Source organism: Neopsephotus bourkii, unplaced genomic scaffold, assembly GCF_033783945.1.
Source record: "Neopsephotus bourkii isolate Nb327-2 ecotype Australia unplaced genomic scaffold, CSIRO-AGI_Nbou_v1 NB_485, whole genome shotgun sequence".
Classification (NCBI taxonomy): Eukaryota; Metazoa; Chordata; class Aves; order Psittaciformes; family Psittacidae; genus Neopsephotus; species Neopsephotus bourkii.
Genome location: NW_026900986.1, coordinates 104,930 through 131,691, shown reverse-complemented (window position 1 = coordinate 131,691; position 26,762 = coordinate 104,930). Strand labels below are relative to the sequence as shown.

Sequence of the window (26,762 nt, the reverse complement as noted above, 5' to 3'; positions counted from 1 at the left end):
CCGATGTGTACCTCAAGGGGATTTAATTTTAGGGGAAAACAGCCAGTGAACTTAACTGTATGTTGTTGCCTGCTGTGTAATACTTTAATGGCCCATCAACCAGATGTCTTCAGGCCACCAGCGACTAGCCCTGACTTCCCTTCAACCATCATCCCAACAGCGAATGAACTTTGACAGAACCAGACAAGTTCTAGAGTAAGGGAATGATTAGCATCAGCAGGCAACGACCCAATACTGCATGCAGCCTCTCCTGTTCTGAAAGACCGTTACAAGAGATGGAGCCTGACATCATGGACCAGATGGACTCAGCAGCTTTATAGGGACTAGTCCATGCACTAAGATAGAAGTGCACTGAGATCAGAGTGATGGTATATTGAAAATGTAGGATCTGAGCATGACGTGAATGGTATGGAATAAGGGGTGGATAATGTCCTGGGTTTAGCAGCAGCAGTCATTTTTTCTCCTTCTTGGTAGCTGGTTCAGTGCTGTGTTTTGACTTTTGGGCTGGGAACAAAGCTGATAAAAATGATGTTTTGGTTTGGCCAGGGACTTTGTGAGCCTCATGCTCTGCCAGGGAGGAGGGGAAGCCGGGAGGAAGCAGAGACAGGACACCTGACCCAAACTGACCAAAGAGGTATTCCATACCACAGCACGTCATGCCCAGGGGGGAACTGGGAGTTACCCGGAAGGACAGGGGGTCTGCCGGGTCGGACTCGTTGTTCGGCGCGTGGTATTGTACTCCTTTCCCTTGCTATTTTCTCTTATCATTGTTGTCATTGGTGGTAGCGGTGGTGATTTGTATTGTACATTAGTTGCTAGACTGTTCTTATCTCAGCCCGTGGGAGTTGCATTCTTTCGATTCTCCTCCCCATCCCTCTGGGAGCGGGGAAGGGGGGGGCAGCCCCTGGGGAAGGTGGGCGACTAACGTGGGCCTCGATTGCATCCAGCCTGGCACCACACACTGGGAGTAAGTGCACAAGTTGTCTGGTTGGGGTTAAACCACGACACCATCCTTCTACATTACCCACCAAGTACACCAGGGTCCTTGAGCAAAATCCTACAAATGGGTTTGCCTTTTCCCAAGGGAGGAGCAACACACACTGCCTTTCTCAGCTATGTGCACTATGGGGACCTTATCTCCTCCCACAGTACATAGGGGCTGTGTTTGGGCAGGACCAGGTCAGTTATCAGATCCTCTGGTGTTAACCAGACAAGCGGCTTCTGCTAATTTTACATCCCGGTGATTCTATTCCTTGGCCATTATATTGTTCAATCTTTCCTGAGGTTTGTGGGTGATAGATGTGATACACTCAGTCAATGACAATTTTTCTTGGCCCAGGAGTCTATGCAGTTGTTTCAGAAATGAGTCCCACTGTCCAATTCAATTCTTTCTGGGATGTCCTGTTGCCACAGAACTGGCCTTTCAAGGCCCAGGATGGTGTTTTGAGCAGTGGCATGGTTTACAGGGTATGCTTCTAGCCACCCAGTTGTTGTTTCCATGCAGCACTTGACTTGGCAAGTTAGTGGCAGTATAGTAAATCTACCAGGCCTCACCATATCAAAATCCTAGCCATCGCTCACTACTTCAGGGACATTTTACTCGTGTGGCTCATTTTATTGCGGTACATGTTTTGCATTCACGGCTGACTTGTGTGATGGCCTCAATAGTCAGGTCCACCCTTTGATCACAAGCCCATCTGTGTGTTGCATCTCTCCCTAGATGTCCTGATGCATCATGGGCACTCTGAGCTATCCCTTACTTTCCCAGTCCAGGTTCACCTGAGCCACACAAATTCTAGCAGCCTGGCTTATGTACTTGTTGTTTTGATGTTCTTCAGTGACACGGTTGTTGGGCAAATGAGCATCTACATGATGTGCTTTTACAGTAAGTTTCTCTAGCTGAGCAGCGATATCTTGCCGCATTGCAGCAGCCCACATGGATTTACCTCTGTGCTGCCAGGTGGTCTTTTTCCATTGCTGTAGCCAGCCCCACAGGGCATTTGCCACCATCCACGAGTCTGTATATAGAAAGTGTAATGGCCACTTTTCTCATTCAGCAATCTCTAAGACCAGCTGGATGGCTTTCACTTCTGCAAACTCACTCAAATCACCTTCTCCTTCGACAGCTTCAGCAACTTGTGGTGTCATTGTCTTCTACTTCTGATGGTTTCCTACAACATGACAAGATCTCTAGGTAAACAGAGCATACTGCCTTTCACCTCCTGATAATTCAATATATGGTGGCATCTCTTGGACATGAGTCACCTCTTCAGGCAATGCTCCAAAATCTCTGCCTCCTGGACAGTAAAATACAGCAACCTGTTCTAACTTGCTACCACATTGCAAGAAAGGAATGTTTGGCTGATGGGGAAGGAACATCATGGGGCTGATAACAACTAAGGAGACAGTAAAAAAGACCAAAGATGTCAGCCTTCAAGACAGCAGAGTGGCACCAAACGTGGAGCGAGACTGGACCAGAAGAGAAGCAAGGACATACCAACCACTAACTCAGCACTAGGACCTTGTGAGCAGGCACAAGCACTGAGGTCATTCAGTAAACACAGTGAGGAAGACTGTTGGCAACCACCAGAAATCCCCACTCTGGAAGAAAGCGCATGTGTAATTAGAATGAAAATATTATATTTGGGTCATGTAAATTTCATGAATATGTAAATTATTTAATGGAGTGGAGGGGAAAGAGCTATGAATATGCATTAGTATGCTAAACACATTGCTGCTGGCAAGTACCAGGTGCGTTCACCTTTGCAAAGCTACTCCTCTACTCTGCTCCCGTGAGACCTCACTTGAAGTACTATGTGCAGTTCTGGTGTCCTCAACATAAAAAGGACGTGGAACTGTTGGATCATGTCCAGCCACGAGGATGATCAGGGGGCTGGAGAACCTCCTGTATGAAGACAGGCTGAGAAAGTTGGGGCTGTTCAGCCTGCAGAAGAGAAGGCTGTGTGGAAACCTCATAGCAGCCTTGCAGTATCTGAAGGGGAACTACAAGGATGCTAGGGAGTGACTGTTCATTAGAGACTGCAGTGGCTGGGTTAAACTTAAACAGTGGAAGTTTAGACTGGATATAAGGAAGAAGTTATTTACTGTGAGGGTGGCAAGGCACTGGAATGTGTTGCCCAAGGAAGTTCTGAATGCCCCATCCTGGGCTGCGTTGGACAGAGCCTTGGATGACATGGTTTAGTGGGAGGTGTCCCTGCCCATGGCAGGGGAGTTGGAACTCGATAATCTTAAGGTCCTTTCCAACCCTAACTATTCTATGATTCTTTGATTCTTGCCTGCTGATGATACCTTGGAACTCGTCTGGTCACTGTTGAGCTCATCTGGTTTCATCAAATTTTATTCCTTGTTGGGGTGATGGTCGGAGGCAAGTCAGGGCCAGTCACTGGTTACCTGAAGACATCTAGTTGGTGGGCTATGAAAGTGCTACATAGTAGGCAACAGCATACAATTGAATTCAGTGGCTCTATTACATGTCTTTACCATAAAGTACAGTGAAACAATAACCTTAGCCCAGGCATCCCAGCTGATAAACACTAAAACAGCAAATACTGGCTGTAAGAAAGGCACAACATGCTGAAACTCCAAGACCAAGATCAACAACTCTGAGAGCAAATAAATCAACGTTGTGAATGCTTATCACAAATACGATCAAAGGGAGTCTGGTCAGATTTTTGGTACCTCAGTCCTTCGTGCCCCACATTGGGCGCCAAAAGGAACTGTTGGGTTTAAGCCCAGCTGGTAACTCAGAACTACACAGACACTCACTCACTCCCCCGCCCCCCCCCCCCCCCCTTCTTCCCCATTGCTCCAAGAGGGATGGGGAGGAGAATTGAAAGAATATAAATTCCACAGGTTGACATAAGAACAGTGCAATAACTACGGTATAATACAGTACTACTATGACTACCACCAATAATAATAATAATGATAGGGGAAATAACAAGGGGAGAGAATGTAAAAATAAAAGGGGAAAACAAATACAAGTGATGCACAGTGCAATTGCTCACTACATGATGACCAATACTCAGTCTGACCCAAGTAGTGATCTGGGCCTTCTGGGTAACTCCCCCCAGTTTATGTACTGGGCATGACATGCTGTGGTATGGAATACCCCTTTGATTAGTTTGGGTCAGGTGTCCTGTCTCTGCTTCCTCCTGGCTTCCACTCCTCCCTGGCAGAGCATGAGACTGAAAAAGTCCTTGATTGGGGTAAAAATTACTTAGCAACAGCTAAAAACATCCGTGTGTTATCAGCACTGTTCTCAGACTAAAGTAAAAAAAAAACAGCACTTCACTAGGAAGGAGAAAAATAACTTCTACAGCTGAACCCAAGACAGTGTCTGATGTGTGAGCCCCCTACATAGTCCAGTAAACCCAAGTTGTCTCTCTCCTCCACCTGGCTGGAGGCAGGACCCCTCTAATCCTAATCATAAGATTCATCATTTAGTTCTTGTAAAAAGGGATTTAGAATTACTTTTTATAGGAGTTGAAGTCAAATCAGCTTTTCCACTCTATGTGAGAAACTGCCCACTGGAGATTGGAGCAGCAACTGTCCTGGGAGGATCCCCATTCACAGTTGCTTTTTCTTGCAATTCATATATCTGTTCCTGTAGGTCGAGGTAGGTTTTCACTTCCTTATGTCCTCTCTGTGGTCCAGGAGATAAAACCACAGGGTATCCTGTGGTGTTACCTACTCTATCCTCCCTCTCAAGCAACAGGGTGCTTACTGTTAATAGCTGAGATGTGGGTCAGTACAAATGGGGAGCAAGACATATTCTCTCTGAACTGCTGGAAGTCCCAGACAGTTTCTCCACAGCTGAAATGATGGAAGGGGAAACACTGTCTTTGTACAACTGGAGCTGATGAATCACTTCATCCACTGTCAGTCCCGCTTTGTCTATCCAGCTCATTACTGCCAATGATTTGGCACATGATGACAGCACACCCTGTACAAATTTCTGCTGCATGGGTTGTGTACATCGGACTTCATCTAGATCTGTGTGTGACTGCTCAGTGTTTGACTTATGATAGATCATCTCTAGAATGGCCACTTCCCTCAGGTGCTGGATACCTCTCTCCCTTGCTGTCAACTTGACTCTGCAACACATAACGTCTTCCTTGAAGGGATACCTTTCCTTCACACTTAACAGAAGTTGCCTCCAGAGGACTTGTGTCCCTCTTGCAATCGCCTTGTCAATTCCCCTTTCCCTAGCAAATGAACCCAGCTGCTTAGCTTCCCTACCCTCTAATTTGAAACTGTTTGCCCCATTGTTCCAGCATGGGAGCAGCCAGGTGATAATGTGCTCAACTGGATGACAGCTGAAATCTTTTCACATATCCTGCAGCTCAGTCAAGGATAGGGACTGAGAGGTTACCTCTTGTTCTGCCTCCCCTCCTGTTCTGATTATGGCCCTGTTTCATCCTCCTTCACTAAATGAGCTTTCATGTCCATTTCTTCTTGTATATAGGGGCAACTGATACTAACACAGGTTGGTTTTCTGGTTCATTTGTATCACCTATTGCCAGGGTCTGAGTGGTTGTCATGCTTGTCACTAGGGTTTGAGTAGCTGGAGTGTTTGTCACAGGAATTAAAGTAGCTGCAGTGCCTGTTGCTGGACTTTGAGTAGCTACGGTGCTTGTTATGGAGCTTTCAATAGCTGCAATGCTTGTTGCTGGAGTTTGAGTAGCAACAGTGCTGTTCACTGGAGTTTGAGTCCTTCTCCTACATGTCTTGAAGACCCTTAGCTACTAACACATAATTGGTTAAGCACAGGTGTGAGAACTTGACCTGGAAAGCTTATCAACAGACCACAGTTCTCATTAACTCAGTGAATTACAGCTGCTTCTTATCTTGCTTGCTTAAGCTTCCTCAGGACTCTCACAGCCTTGCTGTATCTTTCAGGATTATTCAGAGTTTATGTACCAATTATCCATTCTCCCGTGAGAACACTGTCTCTACATCTACCCCTTTTTGTTTTATATATATTTTGGATGACACTACTTGAGCAGGGGATTTGGGCTAGATCATATTTTCAACATATGCCAACTACAGGCTGCTGGGCCTGTCCCTTTTTCTCCTGCATGGCTCTCTGATAACAGGGGAGGCCATCCTCACATCAAGGTCTGGCATGGCATGTGTCCCCACCGCTCCACGCCTGCTGGGTTGCAGCCATCAGCAGAGCTCAAGGTTCTTCTTGGTGGCAAACACAGAGGCCAACCCAGTCTTGCCCTTGATTGTGGTAGCAGGCATTTGGTCAGCCTCAGTCCTTGCACCTTGTTGTCAATGCAGAGTTTCACCTCCTTCATCCAGTAACAAGTCGTTACTATGGCAAGGCACACACAAATTTATATTAGCAGAGTAACTAGCCAAAGAAATTTCTTACCAGTGGTGCTCTCTCACCCTCTTAATTTGTTCCATTACCTGCTTTATAACGCTACCATTGTATTAGAATATTTCTAGCTTTTGCCTTAGCATTTTTTAACAGCTACTGCAAATTTCCATACTCTAACATCTCTTTTACAAGTGACAAATCTATACAATACAAGGTGTAGTTTCTTATTAGCAACTGGCTAGTAAATACAGGTGGTTTTATACACAAAATCAAAGCCTCTAATAATAGCTGCTTTACAAGCACACATATTCAAGCTGTTACTTTTCAGTTGCCCCCAAACGATGTTTAACAATCATTGGTTTTTCTCTTCATCTATCTCATTCTGCTTGGGGTATTCACAGTCAGCTCCTGTAGCTGAGGCATCAGGTTCCTCCATTCATCTGTCCAGCTCATGGCAAGGCTTGACAAACTTTGCAGGCAGTCGCCATGGACCTGTAGGCAGGAGGACACAAATATACCCCCTCCTCCAGATTATCAGTTCTTGAGAAGCAGACAGGTTAAATGAGGAATTTGTTGCTCCCTTTTTTTTTTTTTTTTCCTGCCACCCTGATGCTGCTTAGGTGATGGATCATAAAGCTTGTGTTTGCACTACCCCTCTCGCTTTTTCAGTTATCAGTTCTTGTTTCAACTGATCTGTTCCTCCAAGTCTTGGATTCACCCCCAGGTTACTTTAAACATACTAAGCAAGGCTCCTACCATGCACCCACTGTGTTGCAGGTGCTCTTTAGGCTTTGTCTGTGACGTCTCTACAAATTGCCTCAATACCTCAATAGATTGAGAGGTATCTTGTTGTTTGGAGGTTGTTTTTTTTTTTTTTTGGTTGTTTTTTTGTTGTTTTTTTTTTTTTTGGGGGGGGGGTTTGTGGGTTTTTTTGTTTGTTTTTTGATTTTTTTTTGTGGTGCACCAGGAGCCGGATTGGACGGCAGCTTCTTTTGAACATGGGGACTGAGCTCTTATCAAACTTTCTTTCTTTGCCCCCCCCCCCCCCCCCGAGGTCACTCACCCTGCTTTGCACAGCGAAAAAACTCCGGCCGGCAACAGACATGAACGCCTGCTTGCTCAGCAGCAGCTACAGCTGCCTGCCTGCTTCTACCTGCCGGCAACTGCACTTTTGCATTAACCCTTTGTTTGTTGCTGGGGTTAGAGTAACTATAGTGCATGTCACAAGGGTTGATGTAGCTGCAATCCTTGTTGCTGGAGTTTGAGTAGCAACACTTTGAGTCCTTCTCCTTTGAGCCACAGTGTTTCTCAAAGTGGTTGGAGTAGCCACAGGTAGCTGTTTAACCCTAAGCAAGATCTGAACCATATTCAAAACCACGCTGGTTCCTAGCAAAAGAACCAGGCTGATTTCAAGGGTATCTAAAGGGTATTAAAATTCTTATATACTACTGTAATTATCCTGGAGGAGGAGGAGGATATAGGCAGGCAGGCAGCTGTAGGAAGATGTTTCTGTTACAGGTTGGCTCTCGAGGAGAAAAGGCCAAAGTTGTAATTATTAATAGTTTTCACCACATGGCTCCCGAGGGAAAAAAGTGACGATGATACTGAGTGCGCATACCAAATTAGATTCTTGACATGATTCTATCGTAACATAACCCAGCACCGAACAACGAAATGTTGTTCAAGGAAATGATAACCTTATCCCAAGCCCCATGGAAAAACATTACCATAGGGAGCACGTAAAACAAGAATAGTATTACATAGCGTGTCTATGAGCACACACTCATGAACTCTGAAAACAAATGAAGAAACATCATGACAAATTACTATTACAGTACAATCAACGCTTACAACAAATTTGTTTTAACACGCTCTGGTCAGATACATCGTTATCTCAACCTTTCATGTCCCACATTGTGTGCCACAAAGGACTGCTGCAGTTTAAACCCAGCTGGCAGATCAAGTACCATGAAGCCACTCACTCCTACCCCCTTCCCCACCCCCCTTCAGAAGAATCAGAAGAAGGTAAAACCTACGGCTTAAGATAAGAACAGTTTAATAATTGAAATTCAGTAAAATATAATAATAATAGAATAATAACAACAATAACAATAACAATGATGATAACAGGGAACAATGGAAAAAAAAGAGAAATAAAAATTGACAAAGCAGAAGTGACAGACAATAAAAATGTTCACCACCTGCTGACCAGTACCCAGCCCATCCCAAGCAGCAAATGATAGCTCCCAAACCATTCCCCCAGTTTATATACTGAGCATGATATTCTATGGTATAGAATACCCCTTTGGCTAGTTAAGGTCAGCTGTCCTGGCTACACTCCATCCAAGGTTCTAGTGCATCTCCTCATTGTCAGGACATAAGAAAATGAAAAGTCCTTCATTTAGAGTAAGCACTACTTAGTAACAACTAAAACATCAGTGTGTTATCAGTGTTATTCTCAGACTAAAACAAAAAAACACAGCACTGTACCAGCTACTGAGAAGAAAATTAACTATCCCAGCCAAAACCAGAATATGGTCACACTCAAGAGTTGCAGTCAATGGCTTGATGTCCTTGTGGAGACCAGTGACCAGTGGTGTTCCTCAGGGGTCAGTATTGGCACCAGCACTGTCCAACATCTTTCTCAGTGACATAAACAGTGGGATTGAGTGCACCCTCAGAAAGTTTGTTGATGACACCAAGCTGTGCAGTACAGTCGACACGCTGGAGGGAAGGGATGCCATCCAGAGGGACCTTGACAGGCTTGAGAGGTGGCCCAATGCCAACCTCATGAAGTTCAACAAGGCCAAGTGCAAGGTTATGCACCAGGGTTGGGGCAATCCCAAGCACAAATACAGCCTGAGAGATGAGTGGATTGAGCTGTGTGGGTACTCGGGGATGCTGAAGTGATTATGAGCTGGCAGTGTGCCCTTGCAGTGCAGAAAGCCAACCGTATGCGGGGCAGCATCAGAAGTGTGACTGGAAGGTCAAGAGAGGTGATTCGCTACCTCTACTCCAGTCGTGGTTTAAGACCAGCAGGTAACTCAGAATCATGCAGGTGCTCGCTCACTCTCTCCCTACATCCCCCTCACTGTGGTATGTGGATGTGCTGTGGTATTGTTGTGGTTTAAGCCCAGTCAGCCACACAGACGCTGGCTCACTCCCCCCTCCCCCCCTTCCTCCCCTCAGCTCCCAGAGGGTTGGGGAGGCGAATCGAAAGAATGTAACTCCCATGAGTGGAGATAAGAACAGTCCAGGAGCTAAGGTACAGCACAAAAAAAAAAAAAAAAAAAAAAAAAAAGCAGTGATCTAACCCTTCCTGGTAACTCCCCCAGTTTATATAGAGGGCATAAAATGCTGTGGTATGGAATAGCTCTTTGGCTAGTTTGAGTCAGGTGTCCTTTCTCTGCTTCATCCTGGCTTCCCCTCCTCCCTGGCAGAGAATGAGACTGAGAAAGACCTTGGTCAGAGTAAACATTACTAAAGCAGCAACTAAAAATATCAGTGTTATCAGCACTGTACCCAGGTTGAAAGTCAAAAACACAGCACTGCACCAGCTACTAAGAAGGAGAAAATGCCCGCTACTGCTGAACCCAGGACAGTATCCACCCCTTATTCCATATCATTCACGTCATGCTCAGATCCCACATTTTCAATATACCATCACTCTTACCTCATATATATACATATATATACATACACACAGAGAGAGAGAGAGAGAATTCCTTAGTGCATGGACCAATCCCTATAAAGGTCTCTGGGGTGCCGTGTCACAAGATTTGTTTCTCAATGCCCAGGATAGTGTTTCGGGCACTGGCGTGGAGAACAGCGTACATTTCCAGCCATCTGGTGGTTGCTTCCACCATGGTAAGCACACGGCGCTTGCCTTGGCGGGTTGGTGGCAGTGTGATATAATCAATCTGCCAGGCCTCCCCATATTTATACTTCAGTCATCATCCTCCATACAAAGAGGCTTTAACTGCTTGGCTTGCTTAACTGCAGCACATGTTTCACACTCATGAATAACCTGGGCAATAGTGTTCACTGTTAAGCCCACCCCTCGATCCCGAGCCCATCTGTATGTTGCATCTCTGCCCTGATGGCCTGGAGTGTCATGGTCCCAGTGTGCCAAAAATAATTCACCCTGATGTTGCCAATCTAAGTCCATCTGAGGCACTTCAATCTTAGCAGCTTTATCCACTTGTTGGTTGTTCTGGTGTTCCTCAGTGGCCCGACTCTTGGGTACATGGGCATCTACATGACGTACCTTCACCACCAGGTTCTGCACCCAGGCAGCAATATCTTTCCACAGTGCAGCAGCCCAGATAGGTTTACCTCTGCGTTGCCAGTTGCTCTTCTTCCACTGCTGCAACCACCCCCACAGGGCATTTGCCACCATCCATGAGTCAGTATAAAGTACTGGCCACTTTTCTCATTCAGCAATGTCCAGGGCCAGCTGGATGGCTTTCACCTCAGCAAACTGACTCGATTCACCCTGTCCTTCAGCAGTTTCTGCAACTTGTCGTAGAGGATTCCATACAGCTGCCTTCCATCTCCGATGTTTGTGTAATTAGTGCAGCCCATTTACTCCATGTAGCATCAGTTGCATGATGTGTAGAGGAGACCCTGCCTTTGAACATCCAGCCCAGCACAGGCAAACAGGGTGCCAGGAGGACCTGTGCTTCAGTGCCAATCACTTCCGAAGCAGCTCGAACCCCTTCATAGGCTGCCAGTATCTCTTTCTCAGTTGGGGTATAGCTGGCCTCAGATCCTTTGTGTCCCAGACTCCAAAAGCCGAGGGGTCTACCTCGGGTCTCCCCTGCAGCTTTCTGCCAGAGGCTCCAGGGAGGACCATTGTCCCCAGCTGCAGTGTACAGTACATTTTTTACATCTGGCCTGGTCCGGACTGGTCCAAGGGCTACTGCATGAACTATCTCTCGTTTAATTTGTTCAAAGGCTTGTTGTTGCTCAGGGCCCTATTTGGAATCATTCTTCTTCTGGGTCATGTGATAGAGTGGGCTTACAATCAGACTGTAATTTGGGATGTGCATTCTTAGAACCTCACAACACCTAAGAAAGCTTGTGTTTCTTTCTTATTAGTTGTTGGAGACTTTGCTGTTATCTTGTTGATCACATCTGTGTGGGGATCTGGTCCATCTTGCCATTTTATTCCCAAAAAATTAATCTCCTGTGCAGGTCCCTTGACCTTACTCCATTTTATGGCAAAACCGGCTTTCAGCAGGATTTGGGTTATTTTCCTCCCTTTCTCAAAGACTTATTCCTCTGTATCACGCCACACGATTATGTCATCAATGTATTGATGGTGTTCTGCAGTTTGCCCTTGTTTCAGTGCAGTCTGGATCGGTCCATGGTAGAGTGGTGGATGTGGTCTACCTTGACTTCAGCAAAGCTTTTGACACGGTCTCCCACAGCATCCTTGCGGCTAAATTGAGGAAGTGTGGTCTGGATGATCGGGTAGTGAGGTGGACTGTGAACTGGCTGAAGGAGAGAAGCCAGAGAGTTGTAGTCTATGGGGCAGAGTCTAGTTGGAGGCCTGTAACTAGTGGAGTGCCTCAAGGGTCGGTTCTGGGACCAGTATTATTTAATATATTCATCAACGATCTAGATGAGGGTATTGAGTGTACTGTCAGCAAGTTTGCTGATGACACTAAGCTGGGAGGAGTGGCCGACACGCCAGAAGGCTGTGCTGCCATCCAGAGAGACCTGGACAGGCTGGAGGGTTGGGCGGGGAATAACTTGATGAAATATAACAAGGGAAAGTGTAGAGTCCTGCATCTGGGCAGGAACAACCCCAGGTTCCAGTATAGATTGGGGAACGACCTGTTAGAGAGCAGTGTAGGGGAGAGGGACCTGGGGGTCCTGGTGGATGACAGGGTGACCATGAGCCGACACTGTGCCCTTGTGGCCAAGAAGGCCAATGGCATCCTGGGGTGTATTAGAAGGGGGGTGGTTGGTAGGTCGAGAGAGGTCCTCCTTCCCCTCTACTCTGCCCTGGTGAGACCTCATCTGGAATACTGTGTCCAGTTCTGGGCCCCTCAGTTTAAGAAGGACAGGGACCTGCTGGAGAGAGTCCAGCGCAGGGCAACTAAGATGGAGCATCTCCCTTATGAGGAAAGACTGAGGGAGCTGGGTCTCTATAGTTTGGAGAAGAGCAGATTGAGGGGTGACCTTATTAGTGTATATAAATATATAAAGGGGGAGTGTCACGAGGATGGAGCCAGGCTCTTCTCAGTGGCAAACAATGAAAGGACAAGGGGAAATGGGTACAAACTGGAACACAAGAGGTTCCACTTAAACCTGAGAAGAAACTTCTTCTCAGTGAGGGTGACGGAACACTGGAACAGGCTGCCCAGGGAGGTTGTGGAATCTCCTTCTTTGGAGACATTCAAGACCCGCCTGGACACGTTCCTGTGTAACCTTATCTAGGTGTTCCTGCTCCGGCAGGGGGATTGGACTAGATGATCTTTTGAGGTCCCTTCCAATCTCTAACATACTGTGATACTGTGATATGGTAGGGCTGTGTTTCTAGCCCTGGGCAGTCGGTTCCAAGTTTACTGGACTCCCCTCCAAGTAAAAGCAAACTGTGGCCTGAACTCTGCTGTCAAAGGAATTGAGAAAAATGCATTGGCAATATCAATCGTGGCATCCCACTTGGATGCCTTTGACTCCAGTTCATATTGAAGTTCTAGCGTGTCCGGTACAGCAGCACTCAACGGTGGTGTGACTTCGCTCAGGTCACGATAGCCCACTGTTAATCTCCACTGTCCGTTAGACTTTCGCACTGGCTACACGGGGCTGTTCAAGGGTGACCGGGTCCTTCTGATCACTTCTTGTCTCTCCAGTCTACGGATTAGCTTATGGATGGGAATCAGGGATTCTCAGTTGGTGCGATATTACTTTCGGTGCACTGCTGTGGTCGCGATTGGCACTTGTTGTTCTTTGACCTTCAGCAACTCCACAACAGAAGGATCCTCTGAGAGACCAGGCAAGGTGGACAGCTGCTCAACTTCCTCTGTCTCCAAAGCAGCAATGCCAAAAGGCTATCAGTACCCTTTTGGGTCTTTGAAGTACCCTCTCCTGAGATAGTCTATGCCAAGGATGCATGGATCCTCTGGGCCAGTCACAATGGGGTGCTTTAGCTGTTTCCTCCCTGTCAGGCTGATTTCAGCCTCCAGTACAGTCAACTCTTGGGATCCTCCTGTCACTCCAGCAATAGAAATGGGTTCTACCATTTGGACAGCTTGATGGCATCAGGGTACGCTGTGCTCCGGTATCTACTAGAGCCTTATACTTCTGTGGGACTGATGTGCCAGGCCATCTGATCCACACAGTCCACTAAACCCAACTGTCCCTCACCCCCACCTGGCTGGAGGCAGGTCCCCTCTAATAGTGATCACAGCGTTGGTTACTTACATCTGGTAGACAGGGATTAGTCTTCTTTATCACAGGAGCTGGAGTAAAATCAGCTCTTCCGCTCCATCTGGGAACCTGCTCACCAGAGACTGAAGCTGCAGCTTTCATGGGAAGATCATCCTTGACCTTTGTTCTCTTCTTCAGTTCACGCACCTGTTCCTCCAGAGCTGAGGTAGGTTTTCCATCCCATTTCATCATGTTTTCTCTGTGATCCCGCAGGTAAAACCATAGGGTGTCTCGTTGCATGTACCTCCTTTATCTTCTCTCTCGAGCAGTAGGACGCCTTTTGTTAATAGCTGAGACGTGGGTTGGTACACGTGGGGAGCTGTATAGATCAGAGAGATCATCTCTCAATTGTTTGAACTCCTGGGACAGTTTTTCCACAGCTGAAATGATGGAAGGGGTGAGATTGTCTTCGAATTCGCGGAGTTGACCAATCAGTTCATCCACTTTTAGTGGTACGATGTCATTCCAGGTTACTATTGCCAATGAATGGGCATATGATGATGGTGCATTCCGTGTAAATTTCCATCACATGGGTCGTGTACATTCTACTTCATCTGGATCTATGGGTACATCCCCGTTATTTGGCTTGATGTGATAGACCATCTCTACAACGGCTGATTCCCTCAGAGACTGGATGCCTTTCTCTACAGTAGTCCACTTGGGAGAACAACTCATAACATCGTCCTTGTATGGAAACCTTTATTTCACTGCTGCCAAGAGCCGCTTCCAAAGGCTGAGGGACTGTTTCTCTCTTGCAATTACTTTGTCAGTTCCCCCTTCCCTAGCAAGTGATCCCAGCTGCTTGGATTCCCTACCTTCAAGTGCGTGACCGTCGGACCCATTGTCCCAGCATCGGAGCAACCAGGTGATGATGTGCTCCCCTGGTTGACAAGTAAAATCTTTTCACATATTCCGTAGCTCGCTTGAGGTCCAGGGTCTAGACATCACCTCTTCTTCCTCTTCTTCCTTTGATTCACATTCTAATAACTCCTGGTCAGATGCTGTCCCGGGTGGTGAGTACATTGTTTCTTCATCTTGCTTAATCTTTCTTGCCTCTTCTTTGCTTTTCCCTGTGCGTACATGGGAAACCGATATTGGCATGAATTGGTCCTTTGGTGTAGCTTCTGTACTTGGAGTTGGAATAGCTGCGCTGTCTGTTGCGGTCAGAGTTTGAGTAGCTGCTGTACTTGTCACTGGGGCTGGTGTAGCTGCTGTACTTGGAGTTGGAATAGCTGCGCTGTCTGTTGCGATCAAAGTTTGAGTAGCTGCTGTACTTGTCACTGGGGCTGGTGTAGCTGCTGTACTTGGAGTTGGAATAGCTGCGCTCTCTGTTGCGGTCAGAGTTTGAGTAGCTGCTGTACTTGTCACTGGGGCTGGTGTAGCTGCTGTACTTGGAGTTGGAATAGCTGCGCTGTCTGTTGAGATCAAAGTTTTAGTAGGTACTGTACTTGTCACTGGGGCTGGTGTAGCTGCTGTACTTGTAGTTGGAATAGCTGCGCTGTCTGTTGCGGTCAGAGTTTGAGTAGCTGCTGTACTTGTCACTGGGGCTGGTGTAGCTGCTGTACTTGGAGTTGGAATAGCTGCGCTCTCTGTTGCGGTCAGAGTTTGAGTAGCTGCTGTACTTGTCACTGGGGCTGGTGTAGCTGCTGTACTTGGAGTTGGAATAGCTGCGCTGTCTGTTGCGATCAAAGTTTTAGTAGGTACTGTACTTGTCACTAGGGTTGGTGTAGCTGATGTGCCTGGAGCTGGAGTAGCTGCGCTCTGTTGCTTTGCCATCAGATCCAGGGACATTTTTTTCCTTTTGAAGGTGCTGGATAGTGTTGAAGAGGGCTCTGTAAGCATAGGCCAAGCCCCATCACGTTGCCATGATTTGTCCCTCGCTGGTATGACCAGGACGACAACATACATCATTTAAGTGTTTTACTAATTTTTCTGGATTTTGCACTTGTTTAGTGGTGAAATTCCAAAGCACTGGAGGGGCCCACTGGACTAGATACTTGCCCATACTATCCCACACACCCTGCCACTCATGACTGCCTGGGCACGCTGCAGCCTCATGTTCAACCATCTGTCAGTCAGCACCCCCAGGTCTTTTTCTGCCAAGCATCTTTCCAACCACTCTTCCCCAAGCCTGTAGCATTGCATGGTGTTCTTGTGGCACAAGTGCAGGATCCAGCACTTAGCCTTGTTGAACCTCATGCCATTGGCCACAGCCCATTGATCCAGCCTGTCCAGATCCCTCTGCAGAGCCTTCCTATCCTCCATCAGATCGTCTAACAGTTTGATAGATTTGGCTTGGGATTTCACTGCATTTCCTAGAAATGTAAGATCTTACGTTGGTTGAAGTTTAGCTTCACATACAAAAATTTATTTAATTAAAAGAAAAAGCAACAAAAAACAACACAGCACGCAGTAGTCTGTGTTCTGTTTACATTTGTGCATATGGAAACTTTTGATATAATACGAATGAGAAATATATAAATTCAATTTTTATATATACAGTGATCACTGGATTAAGTGTTCCAGAAAAATTAATCGCAGCCATGAAGAAACTATGGAGAAAATCAGTGTGGTGAACCTTGATAAACTTTTGGGTAACATCTCAGAGATAGAAAAGGTAAGGGATGAAGGTCAAAAAAAAATGTCAAAACTGCAAACTATAAATATTTTGTGATATTTTAATAAGCTTTTCAAGTGTAAGTTTCTTCTACGTGGTATTGGCTGATTCATACTAATATATCTTGTAATACCAACTTTGGAAAGTGTTTGTATTGACTATCTCAGAGTAATATGAGTTACTTCTGTGGAGTCTGAGAAGCCTTTGTTTCTGTGCTATAATTTTAATGGTGCTGAGGCCAATTTTGGCTTCTCAGGAAAAGCATGGAAGTGTCTTTTTGTATCAGAAGCTGGTATTGGAGATAACAGTATTACACAGCTTTGCTGGACTATCCTTTCAAAAATTGTTCCTTGTTCTAGAAAAATGTCATTGCCATAGCAGGAGCATCTGTTCTTATATTTCATATGCATCGAGCTGTCTTTATTTTAGGTACACGTCAGATTGAGCCACTGAGGAAAATCAGTATTGTATTTCTTGTTAAACCTACATTGGCCGTCTTCCTGGTGATTGATACTGATCAGTAAACCCATACTAGAGAGAATATTAAAGGGGATCCTGAAGTAAATTTAGTGTTTCTCATGGAAAAAAAATAATATACCAGTTCCCATGCAAACCCATTACTCATGTTGGTGCTGAGCAAGGGCACTGACAGCCTCTTATGCAAAGCAGTAGAAAGAACCTTGTTGAGGATTGACCCAGATTGTGGACTACAGAACTGAGAAGAAACTGATTTATAACTAGTGATGTAAATCAGCATTCTTAGTTCTACAGAGTAAACTTTCAACAGCACAGGGTCTCAGGTGAAGCACTGTTCTTCTCTATAATGGAATGGCAAATAATACAGGTTTGTGACTGCAGCATTGTGAAAATATTAATTTTTATATCAATTTAAAACTCAAGATGTAAAACTTGGATCAAAAGATATTAGTACATCTTCAATCTTTAAAATTTTCTAGAAAATATCAGAAATTAATGAAGCAAATATCCTACTGGTTCTTCAGCTAGAAAAATATATCAGGTTGTTAACATTTAAGCCAATCAAAAGAGGAATCAGTAAATGAAGGTTATTTTTTAAAAATAGCATTTTTTTGCTTGTATTCAGAAAGTTCTAAGAAATATTTTCATTATTTTCAGTCATATAAAATACAAAAATAAAATAGCAAAGATGTAACATACTGTGTGAAAAACAGTAATGCTTAATCTTGGGTCATTTAATGGAATCCATCTCATTTGCATAAACAAGATACATGTAAGCCCCAAATATATTTTGAGAACTGCATTAAAGTAACTATTTTCCAGTTGATGTTAATATCCACTTTACTTTAAAATATTTTTGAGTGCATGCAGTACCTATGAAAGAAAAACTTTCCCTTTGTATTTTCTTTTTTTTTTTTTCTTCCTCTTCATCTGTTTTCTTTTGATTGTATTATCTCCTTTTCCAAGGAAGCAATGTGGTGTCAGGGAAGGAGGGAAAGGATCAGATAAGCTTGGGACACTGAAATGACATTCTTGTGCCCAAATGTTTACCTTGCCCTTCCATACAGGCTTCTTGAGCTTCTAGTGAACTGCCAGTTCACAAAGACAGCATTTTTTGACAAATTAACATCAGTAGTTTTACTTAAAGTGCTTAATCCATAAGCAGCTCAGATGTCTGTGTAGAACAATAAGGTCAACATTTGGGAAAAGTAAGGTCAGCACTGTGATTATCATGCCCCAAGCTGAGCTGTTCCACTGGTATCAATATGACAAATGTTGTGGCTCACCTGATCACCAGAAATGTTTTGCCCACTGAAAAAAATGAGCCAGATGCATTTTTGAATGCATATTTTGGCACCTTCTGAAATTTTAAAATTATTTGGGAATTGGGAATGGCATGTCAGACTGGTGGGACTGGTACTCTAAGACAACATAAATAATTATATTTCTTGGTTAAGAAATATAAGCACATGGTAAGCCATGTGCTTACCATGGTGGAAGCAACCACCAGATGGCTGGAAACATACACTGTGCCCCACACCACTGCCGGGAACACTAACCTGGGACTTGAGAAATAAATGTGGTGACACGGCACCCCAGAGAGAATTTAGTCAGACAATGGGATTCATTTCTGGAACAAACTTATAGACACTTGGGCCAAAGAGCACGGCACTGAGTGGGTATATCACATCCCCTGTCATGCACCAGCCTCCGGGAAAAGCAAACGGCACAATGAGGCCAGTTCCTCTTCTTCTATGGATTGCTACTTGGGAGAAGAGACTGACATCCACCTCACTACAACTTCCTTTCAGATAGTTGTAGAGAGTGTTAAGGTCTTGCCTCAGCCTCCTTTTTTCTGGATGAAACAATCCAGTTCTGTCAGCTGCTCCTCATAACACTTGTGCTCTAGACCTGCTATGTTGCTCTTCTTTGGACACTGTGTTGGGTGAGCAATTGGATGAAGGGTCATGCTCACAGACATAGTAAACAGGGTTACATCAGGCTGGCTGCCAGTCACCAGTGGGGTTCCCCAGGGCTCAATGTTAGGGCCAGTGCTCTTCAATGTTTTTATAAATGATATGGAGACAGGAATCAAATTTACATTATGTAAGTTTGCCAATGATACTAAACTAGGAGGAGCTGTGGACTCCCTTGAGGGTAGGGAAGCCTTACAGAGAGGTCTGGATAGAATAAAGATCTGGGCAATCACCAACTGTGTGAAATTTAACAAGAGCAAGTGACAAATTCTGCACCTGGGATGGAGTAATCCTGGTTATATGTACAAATTGGTGGATGAGAGGCTGGAGAGCAGGCCCGTGGAAAGAGATTTGGGGTTTTGGGTTGATGGCAAGTTTAATATGAGTCAACAGTATGCCCTAGCAGCCAAAAGGGTCAACTCCTAGACAACTCCAACGCTTCTAGGGTGCATCACATACGCTATAGCTAGCCAGTCAAGGGAGGCTCTATGCTGCACTGGTGCAGCCCCACCTCAAGTACTGTGTCCAGTTTTGGGTGCCTCAGTATAAGAAGGGCATCAAACTATTAGAGTGTGTCCAGATGGCAATCAAGATGGTGAAAGACCTCAAGGGCAAAACTTATGAGGAGTGGCTGAGGTCACTTGATTTGTTCAGCTTGGAGAAGAGAAAGCTGAGGGGTGACCTCATTGTAGTCTATAACTTACTCAAGGGGACAGTGGAGGGGGAAGTGCTTATCTTCTCTCTGTGGTGACCAGCAATAGGACATGAGGAAATGGAGTGAAACTGTATTGGGGAAGTTCAGATTGGACATTAGGAAGAGGTTCTTCACTGAGAGGGTGGGTGGTCACCAGAACAGGCTCCCTAGGGAAGTAGTCACAGAACCAAGTCTGTCAGAGTTCAAGGAGCATTCTGATTCTCCTCCCCATCCCACCAGGGGGAGGGGGCAGTGAGTGAGCAGCTGCAGGGTGCTTAGCTGCTGTTTGAACTTAAACCACAACATCTTTGTAGATACAATAGAAGTCTTGATCAGTTTTGGGGGTGTTGATGTGAGTCTTGACAATTTAGTAGCCAGTTGTACAGTTTCTAGGGAGTATGTACAAAGTGAAATTTTCTGAAGTCAGTAGCTTGACTGAATTTGAAATTACCACATTTTCAGAGGGAAAGTCAGAGAAATATTTGATAGAGGATGGATCTCCTCCACTTACATCTGAAAAGTTCCTACTCTGAAGAATAAATATTTTAGCAATAACAGCCATTCATTTATAGGAGGACAAACACGTAAAAACTAATGACAAATGACATTTTAGGAAAACACCATTTATCATAGTCCATAATGGATTTTCTATTCATGTTCATTTTTACTACCTTTAGGTAGTAGAATTCAATTATTCAAAGCTTATTTTTTTCAGTACTTACTGTTATTTTCCATGCCTTCATACAATTTTTATCAATTTATAATACTCACTGTGTGTAAAACTTAAATGTGAAAGAGGCTTAAAAACAGTATTTAGCCAGCTTCTGTAAGCTATCCAAATGGATTTACAAAAGGAAGATATTTTAAGGTAGGAAAAATTTTAATAAATTTAGTTAAATATTAATAAATTAAACATTTAGGCTGTGGAAGTTTATCATCACACTGATATTTTCATCAACCTTGAAGAACTAAAACATTGCAGCAGAAAATCCTCATTTAAAGTAGGAAAGTAATTTATTTTGCCTTTATATTTCCTTTATTAAAACATTTAGTTGTAGATAGTGTTGTATAGAAAAGTTCCCTAGTGCTGCAGTCTTCCTCCCTTTATAGATTGCTGAGTATAACAGAGATTTCCAGAGAGTCTAATACATTATCTGGAAACTCACAGATCCATCCAATAATAACTAGCTTATTATAATTTTTCAAACCCCTGTCCTATACACTGCGTTCACTGCATCTTTCAAAAATAAACTATAATTCCTATACACACCAAACTGTTTAAATTGCTACTAACAAAATATACATCAGGCTTTCTTCTTGCATGCCATTACCTTACCTGAAGTAGAAACATGGGATAATAACATTGCTAAATAAGCCAAATCTAAAATATGACATAATTTAAATTATTCTTGATTTAAATGCCCAATCTTCTTTTTCTGAAGTTTTATGGTTTGCTAATAGAAGGCTAAAAATCTTTAATCTTATTTATGTGGTGAAAGTGAGTGTCGTGATTTAAGCCCAGCTGGCAACTCAGAACCGCTCACTCACTCCCCCCTGTTCTTCCTCCCCCTGCTCCCGGGGGGTGGGGGGGGAATCAAAGGAATGTAACTCCCACAGGTTGAGATAAGAAGAGTCCAGTAACTAAGGTATAACACAGAACAACTACTGCTACCACCAATAACAATAATGATAAGGGGAAATAACAAGGGAAGAGAATACAATTGCTCACCAACCACCAACCAATACACAGACCAACCTGAGCAGCGATCTGGGACTTCTGGGTAACTTCTTCCAGTTTATATACTGGGCATGACGTGCTGTGGTAAGGAATACCCCTTTAGCTAGTTTGAGTCATGCATCCTGTCTCTGCTTCCTCCCTGCTTCCCATGCCCCTCCTCCCTGGCAGAGCATGAGACTGAAAAGTCCTTGACTGGGGTAGACATTACTTAACAACAACTAAAAACATCAGTGTTATCAGCGTTGTTCTCAGGCTAAAGTAAAAAACACAGCACTGCAGCAGCTGCTAAGAAGGAGAAAAATGGCTGCTACTGCTGAACCCAGGACAGTGAGATTTAAATTAATAAGATCTGTAAGTCATTCTTGCAAAAATATCCTTCTCCAAAGTTGCAATTAATAAAATAAGGATAAGTCCCCCCCCCAAATAAAATCAAGTAAAAAAAACCAAAAACAAACCACAAAAAAACAGATTTGTAAAGCATGATTTTCACTCATTTTTACAATAGGCAATCAAAAGAAAACAGATGAAGAGGAAAAAAAAAAGAAAATACAAAGGGAAAGTTTTTCTTTCATAGGTACTGCATGCACTCAAAAATATCTTAAAGTAAGGTGGATATTAACATCAACTGTTCTGTGACCACTTCCCTAGGGAGGGTGGGTAATGGGTGAGTAATGGGTTTGCATGGGAACTGGTATATTATTTTTTTTCCATGAGAAACACTAAATTTACTTCAGGATCCCCTTTAATATTCTCTCTAGTATGGGTTTACTGATCAGTATCAATCACCAGGAAGACGGCCAATGTAGGTTTAACAAGAAATACAATACTGATTTTCCTCAGTGGCTCAATCTGACGTGTACCTAAAATAAAGACAGCTCGATGCATATGAAATATAAGAACAGATGCTCCTGCTATGGCAATGACATTTTTCTAGAACAAGGAACAATTTTTGAAAGGATAGTCCAGCAAAGCTGTGTAATACTGTTATCTCCAATACCAGCTTCTGATACAAAAAGACACTTCCATGCTTTTCCTGAGAAGCCAAAATTGGCCTCAGCACCATTAAAATTATAGCACAGAAACAAAGGCTTCTCAGACTCCACAGAAGTAACTCATATTACTCTGAGATAGTCAATACAAACACTTTCCAAAGTTGGTATTACAAGATATATTAGTATGAATCAGCCAATACCACGTAGAAGAAACTTACACTTGAAAAGCTTATTAAAATATCACAAAATATTTATAGTTTGCAGTTTTGACATTTTTTTTTGACCTTCATCCCTTACCTTTTCTATCTCTGAGATGTTACCCAAAAGTTTATCAAGGTTCACCACACTGATTTTCTCCATAGTTTCTTCATGGCTGCGATTAATTTTTCTGGAACACTTAATCCAGTGATCACTGTATATATAAAAATTGAATTTATATATTTCTCATTCGTATTATATCAAAAGTTTCCATATGCACAAATGTAAACAGAACACAGACTACTGCGTGCTGTGTTGTTTTTTGTTGCTTTTTCTTTTAATTAAATAAATTTTTGTATGTGAAGCTAAACTTCAACCAACGTAAGATCTTACATTTCTAGGAAATGCAGTGAAATCCCAAGCCAAATCTATCAAACTGTTAGACGATCTGATGGAGGATAGGAAGGCTCTGCAGAGGGATCTGGACAGGCTGGATCAATGGGCTGTGGCCAATGGCATGAGGTTCAACAAGGCTAAGTGCTGGATCCTGCACTTGTGCCACAAGAACACCATGCAATGCTACAGGCTTGGGGAAGAGTGGTTGGAAAGATGCTTGGCAGAAAAAGACCTGGGGGTGCTGACTGACAGATGGTTGAACATGAGGCTGCAGCGTGCCCAGGCAGTCATGAGTGGCAGGGTGTGTGGGATAGTATGGGCAAGTATCTAGTCCAGTGGGCCCCTCCAGTGCTTTGGAATTTCACCACTAAACAAGTGCAAAATCCAGAAAAATTAGTAAAACACTTAAATGATGTATGTTGTCGTCCTGGTCATACCAGCGAGGGACAAATCATGGCAACGTGATGGGGCTTGGCCTATGCTTACAGAGCCCTCTTCAACACTATCCAGCACCTTCAAAAGGAAAAAAATGTCCCTGGATCTGATGGCAAAGCAACAGAGCGCAGCTACTCCAGCTCCAGGCACATCAGCTACACCAACCCTAGTGACAAGTACAGTACCTACTAAAACTTTGATCGCAACAGACAGCGCAGCTATTCCAACTCCAAGTACAGCAGCTACACCAGCCCCAGTGACAAGTACAGCAGCTACTCAAACTCTGACCGCAACAGAGAGCGCAGCTATTCCAACTCCAAGTACAGCAGCTACACCAGCCCCAGTGACAAGTACAGCAGCTACTCAAACTCTGACCGCAACAGACAGCGCAGCTATTCCAACTACAAGTACAGCAGCTACACCAGCCCCAGTGACAAGTACAGTACCTACTAAAACTTTGATCTCAACAGACAGCGCAGCTATTCCAACTCCAAGTACAGCAGCTACACCAGCCCCAGTGACAAGTACAGCAGCTACTCAAACTCTGACCGCAACAGAGAGCGCAGCTATTCCAACTCCAAGTACAGCAGCTACACCAGCCCCAGTGACAAGTACAGCAGCTACTCAAACTTTGATCGCAACAGACAGCGCAGCTATTCCAACTCCAAGTACAGCAGCTACACCAGCCCCAGTGACAAGTACAGCAGCTACTCAAACTCTGACCGCAACAGACAGCGCAGCTATTCCAACTCCAAGTACAGAAGCTACACCAAAGGACCAATTCATGCCAATATCGGTTTCCCATGTACGCACAGGGAAAAGCAAAGAAGAGGCAAGAAAGATTAAGCAAGATGAAGAAACAATGTACTCACCACCCGGGACAGCATCTGACCAGGAGTTATTAGAATGTGAATCAAAGGAAGAAGAGGAAGAAGAGGTGATGTCTAGACCCTGGACCTCAAGCGAGCTACGGAATATGTGAAAAGATTTTACTTGTCAACCAGGGGAGCACATCATCACCTGGTTGCTCCGATGCTGGGACAATGGGTCCGACGGTCACGCACTTGAAGGTAGGGAATCCAAGCAGCTGGGATCACTTGCTAGGGAAGGGGGAACTGACAAAGTAATTGCAAGAGAGAAACAGTCCCTCAGCCTTTGGAAGCGGCTCTTGGCAGCAGTGAAATAAAGGTTTCCATACAAGGACGATGTTATGAGTTGTTCTCCCAAGTGGACTACTGTAGAGAAAGGCATCCAGTCTCTGAGGGAATCAGCCGTTGTAGAGATGGTCTATCACATCAAGCCAAATAACGGGGATGTACCCATAGATCCAGATGAAGTAGAATGTACACGACCCATGTGATGGAAATTTACACGGAATGCACCATCATCATATGCCCATTCATTGGCAATAGTAACCTGGAATGACATCGTACCACTAAAAGTGGATGAACTGATTGGTCAACTCCGCGAATTCGAAGACAATCTCACCCCTTCCATCATTTCAGCTGTGGAAAAACTGTCCCAGGAGTTCAAACAATTGAGAGATGATCTCTCTGATCTATACAGCTCCCCACGTGTACCAACCCACGTCTCAGCTATTAACAAAAGGCGTCCTACTGCTCGAGAGAGAAGATAAAGGAGGTACATGCAACGAGACACCCTATGGTTTTACCTGCGGGATCACAGAGAAAACATGATGAAATGGGATGGAAAACCTACCTCAGCTCTGGAGGAACAGGTGCGTGAACTGAAGAAGAGAACAAAGGTCAAGGATGATCTTCCCATGAAAGCTGCAGCTTCAGTCTCTGGTGAGCAGGTTCCCAGATGGAGCGGAAGAGCTGATTTTACTCCAGCTCCTGTGATAAAGAAGACTAATCCCTGTCTACCAGATGTAAGTAACCAACGCTGTGATCACTATTAGAGGGGACCTGCCTCCAGCCAGGTGGGGGTGAGGGACAGTTGGGTTTAGTGGACTGTGTGGATCAGATGGCCTGGCACATCAGTCCCACAGAAGTATAAGGCTCTAGTAGATACCGGAGCACAGCGTACCCTGATGCCATCAAGCTGTCCAAATGGTAGAACCCATTTCTATTGCTGGAGTGACAGGAGGATCCCAAGAGTTGACTGTACTGGAGGCTGAAATCAGCCTGACAGGGAGGAAACAGCTAAAGCACCCCATTGTGACTGGCCCAGAGGATCCATGCATCCTTGGCATAGACTATCTCAGGAGAGGGTACTTCAAAGACCCAAAAGGGTACTGATAGCCTTTTGGCATTGCTGCTTTGGAGACAGAGGAAGTTGAGCAGCTGTCCACCTTGCCTGGTCTCTCAGAGGATCCTTCTGTTGTGGAGTTGCTGAAGGTCAAAGAACAACAAGTGCCAATCGCGACCACAGCAGTGCACCGAAAGTAATATCGCACCAACTGAGAATCCCTGATTCCCATCCATAAGCTAATCCGTAGACTGGAGAGACAAGAAGTGATCAGAAGGACCCGGTCACCCTTGAACAGCCCCGTGTAGCCAGTGCGAAAGTCTAACGGACAGTGGAGATTAACAGTGGGCTATCGTGACCTGAGCGAAGTCACACCACCGTTGAGTGCTGCTGTACCGGACACGCTAGAACTTCAATATGAACTGGAGTCAAAGGCATCCAAGTGGGATGCCACGATTGATATTGCCAATGCATTTTTCTCAATTCCTTTGACAGCAGAGTTCAGGCCACAGTTTGCTTTTACTTGGAGGGGAGTCCAGTAAACTTGGAACCGACTGCCCAGGGCTAGAAACACAGCCCTACCATATCACAGTATCACAGTATGTTAGAGATTGGAAGGGACCTCAAAAGATCATCTAGTCCAATCCCCCTGCCGGAGCAGGAACACCTAGATAAGGTTACACAGGAACGTGTCCAGGCGGGTCTTGAATGTCTCCAAAGAAGGAGATTCCACAACCTCCCTGGGCAGCCTGTTCCAGTGTTCCGTCACCCTCACTGAGAAGAAGTTTCTTCTCAGGTTTAAGTGGAACCTCTTGTGTTCCAGTTTGTACCCATTTCCCCTTGTCCTTTCATTGTTTGCCACTGAGAAGAGCCTGGCTCCATCCTCGTGACACTCCCCCTTTATATATTTATATACACTAATAAGGTCACCCCTCAATCTGCTCTTCTCCAAACTATAGAGACCCAGCTCCCTCAGTCTTTCCTCATAAGGGAGATGCTCCATCTTAGTTGCCCTGCGCTGGACTCTCTCCAGCAGGTCCCTGTCCTTCTTAAACTGAGGGGCCCAGAACTGGACACAGTATTCCAGATGAGGTCTCACCAGGGCAGAGTAGAGGGGAAGGAGGACCTCTCTCGACCTACCAACCACCCCCCTTCTAATACACCCCAGGATGCCATTGGCCTTCTTGGCCACAAGGGCACAGTGTCGGCTCATGGTCACCCTGTCATCCACCAGGA

General features: G+C 44.8%; 1 protein-coding gene across 2 annotated transcripts in view; it reads left to right on the top strand.

The window, feature by feature from the left end:
* Positions 1-25,360, top strand: part of LOC133210718 (uncharacterized) — a 34,941-nt gene extending 9,581 nt beyond the window's left edge. Inside the window, exon 2 of one of the 2 annotated variants that reach the window (XM_061350387.1) lies at positions 23,168-25,360. In XM_061350387.1, coding sequence (XP_061206371.1) covers positions 23,290-24,297 — 1,008 coding nt within the window. In that variant the 5' untranslated portion in view covers positions 23,168-23,289 and the 3' untranslated portion in view covers positions 24,298-25,360. Of the gene's footprint in view, positions 1-23,154 lie in introns of both variants that reach the window. The other variant, XM_061350386.1, reaches the window with a different exon arrangement.
* Positions 25,361-26,762: the final 1,402 nt, after the last annotated feature.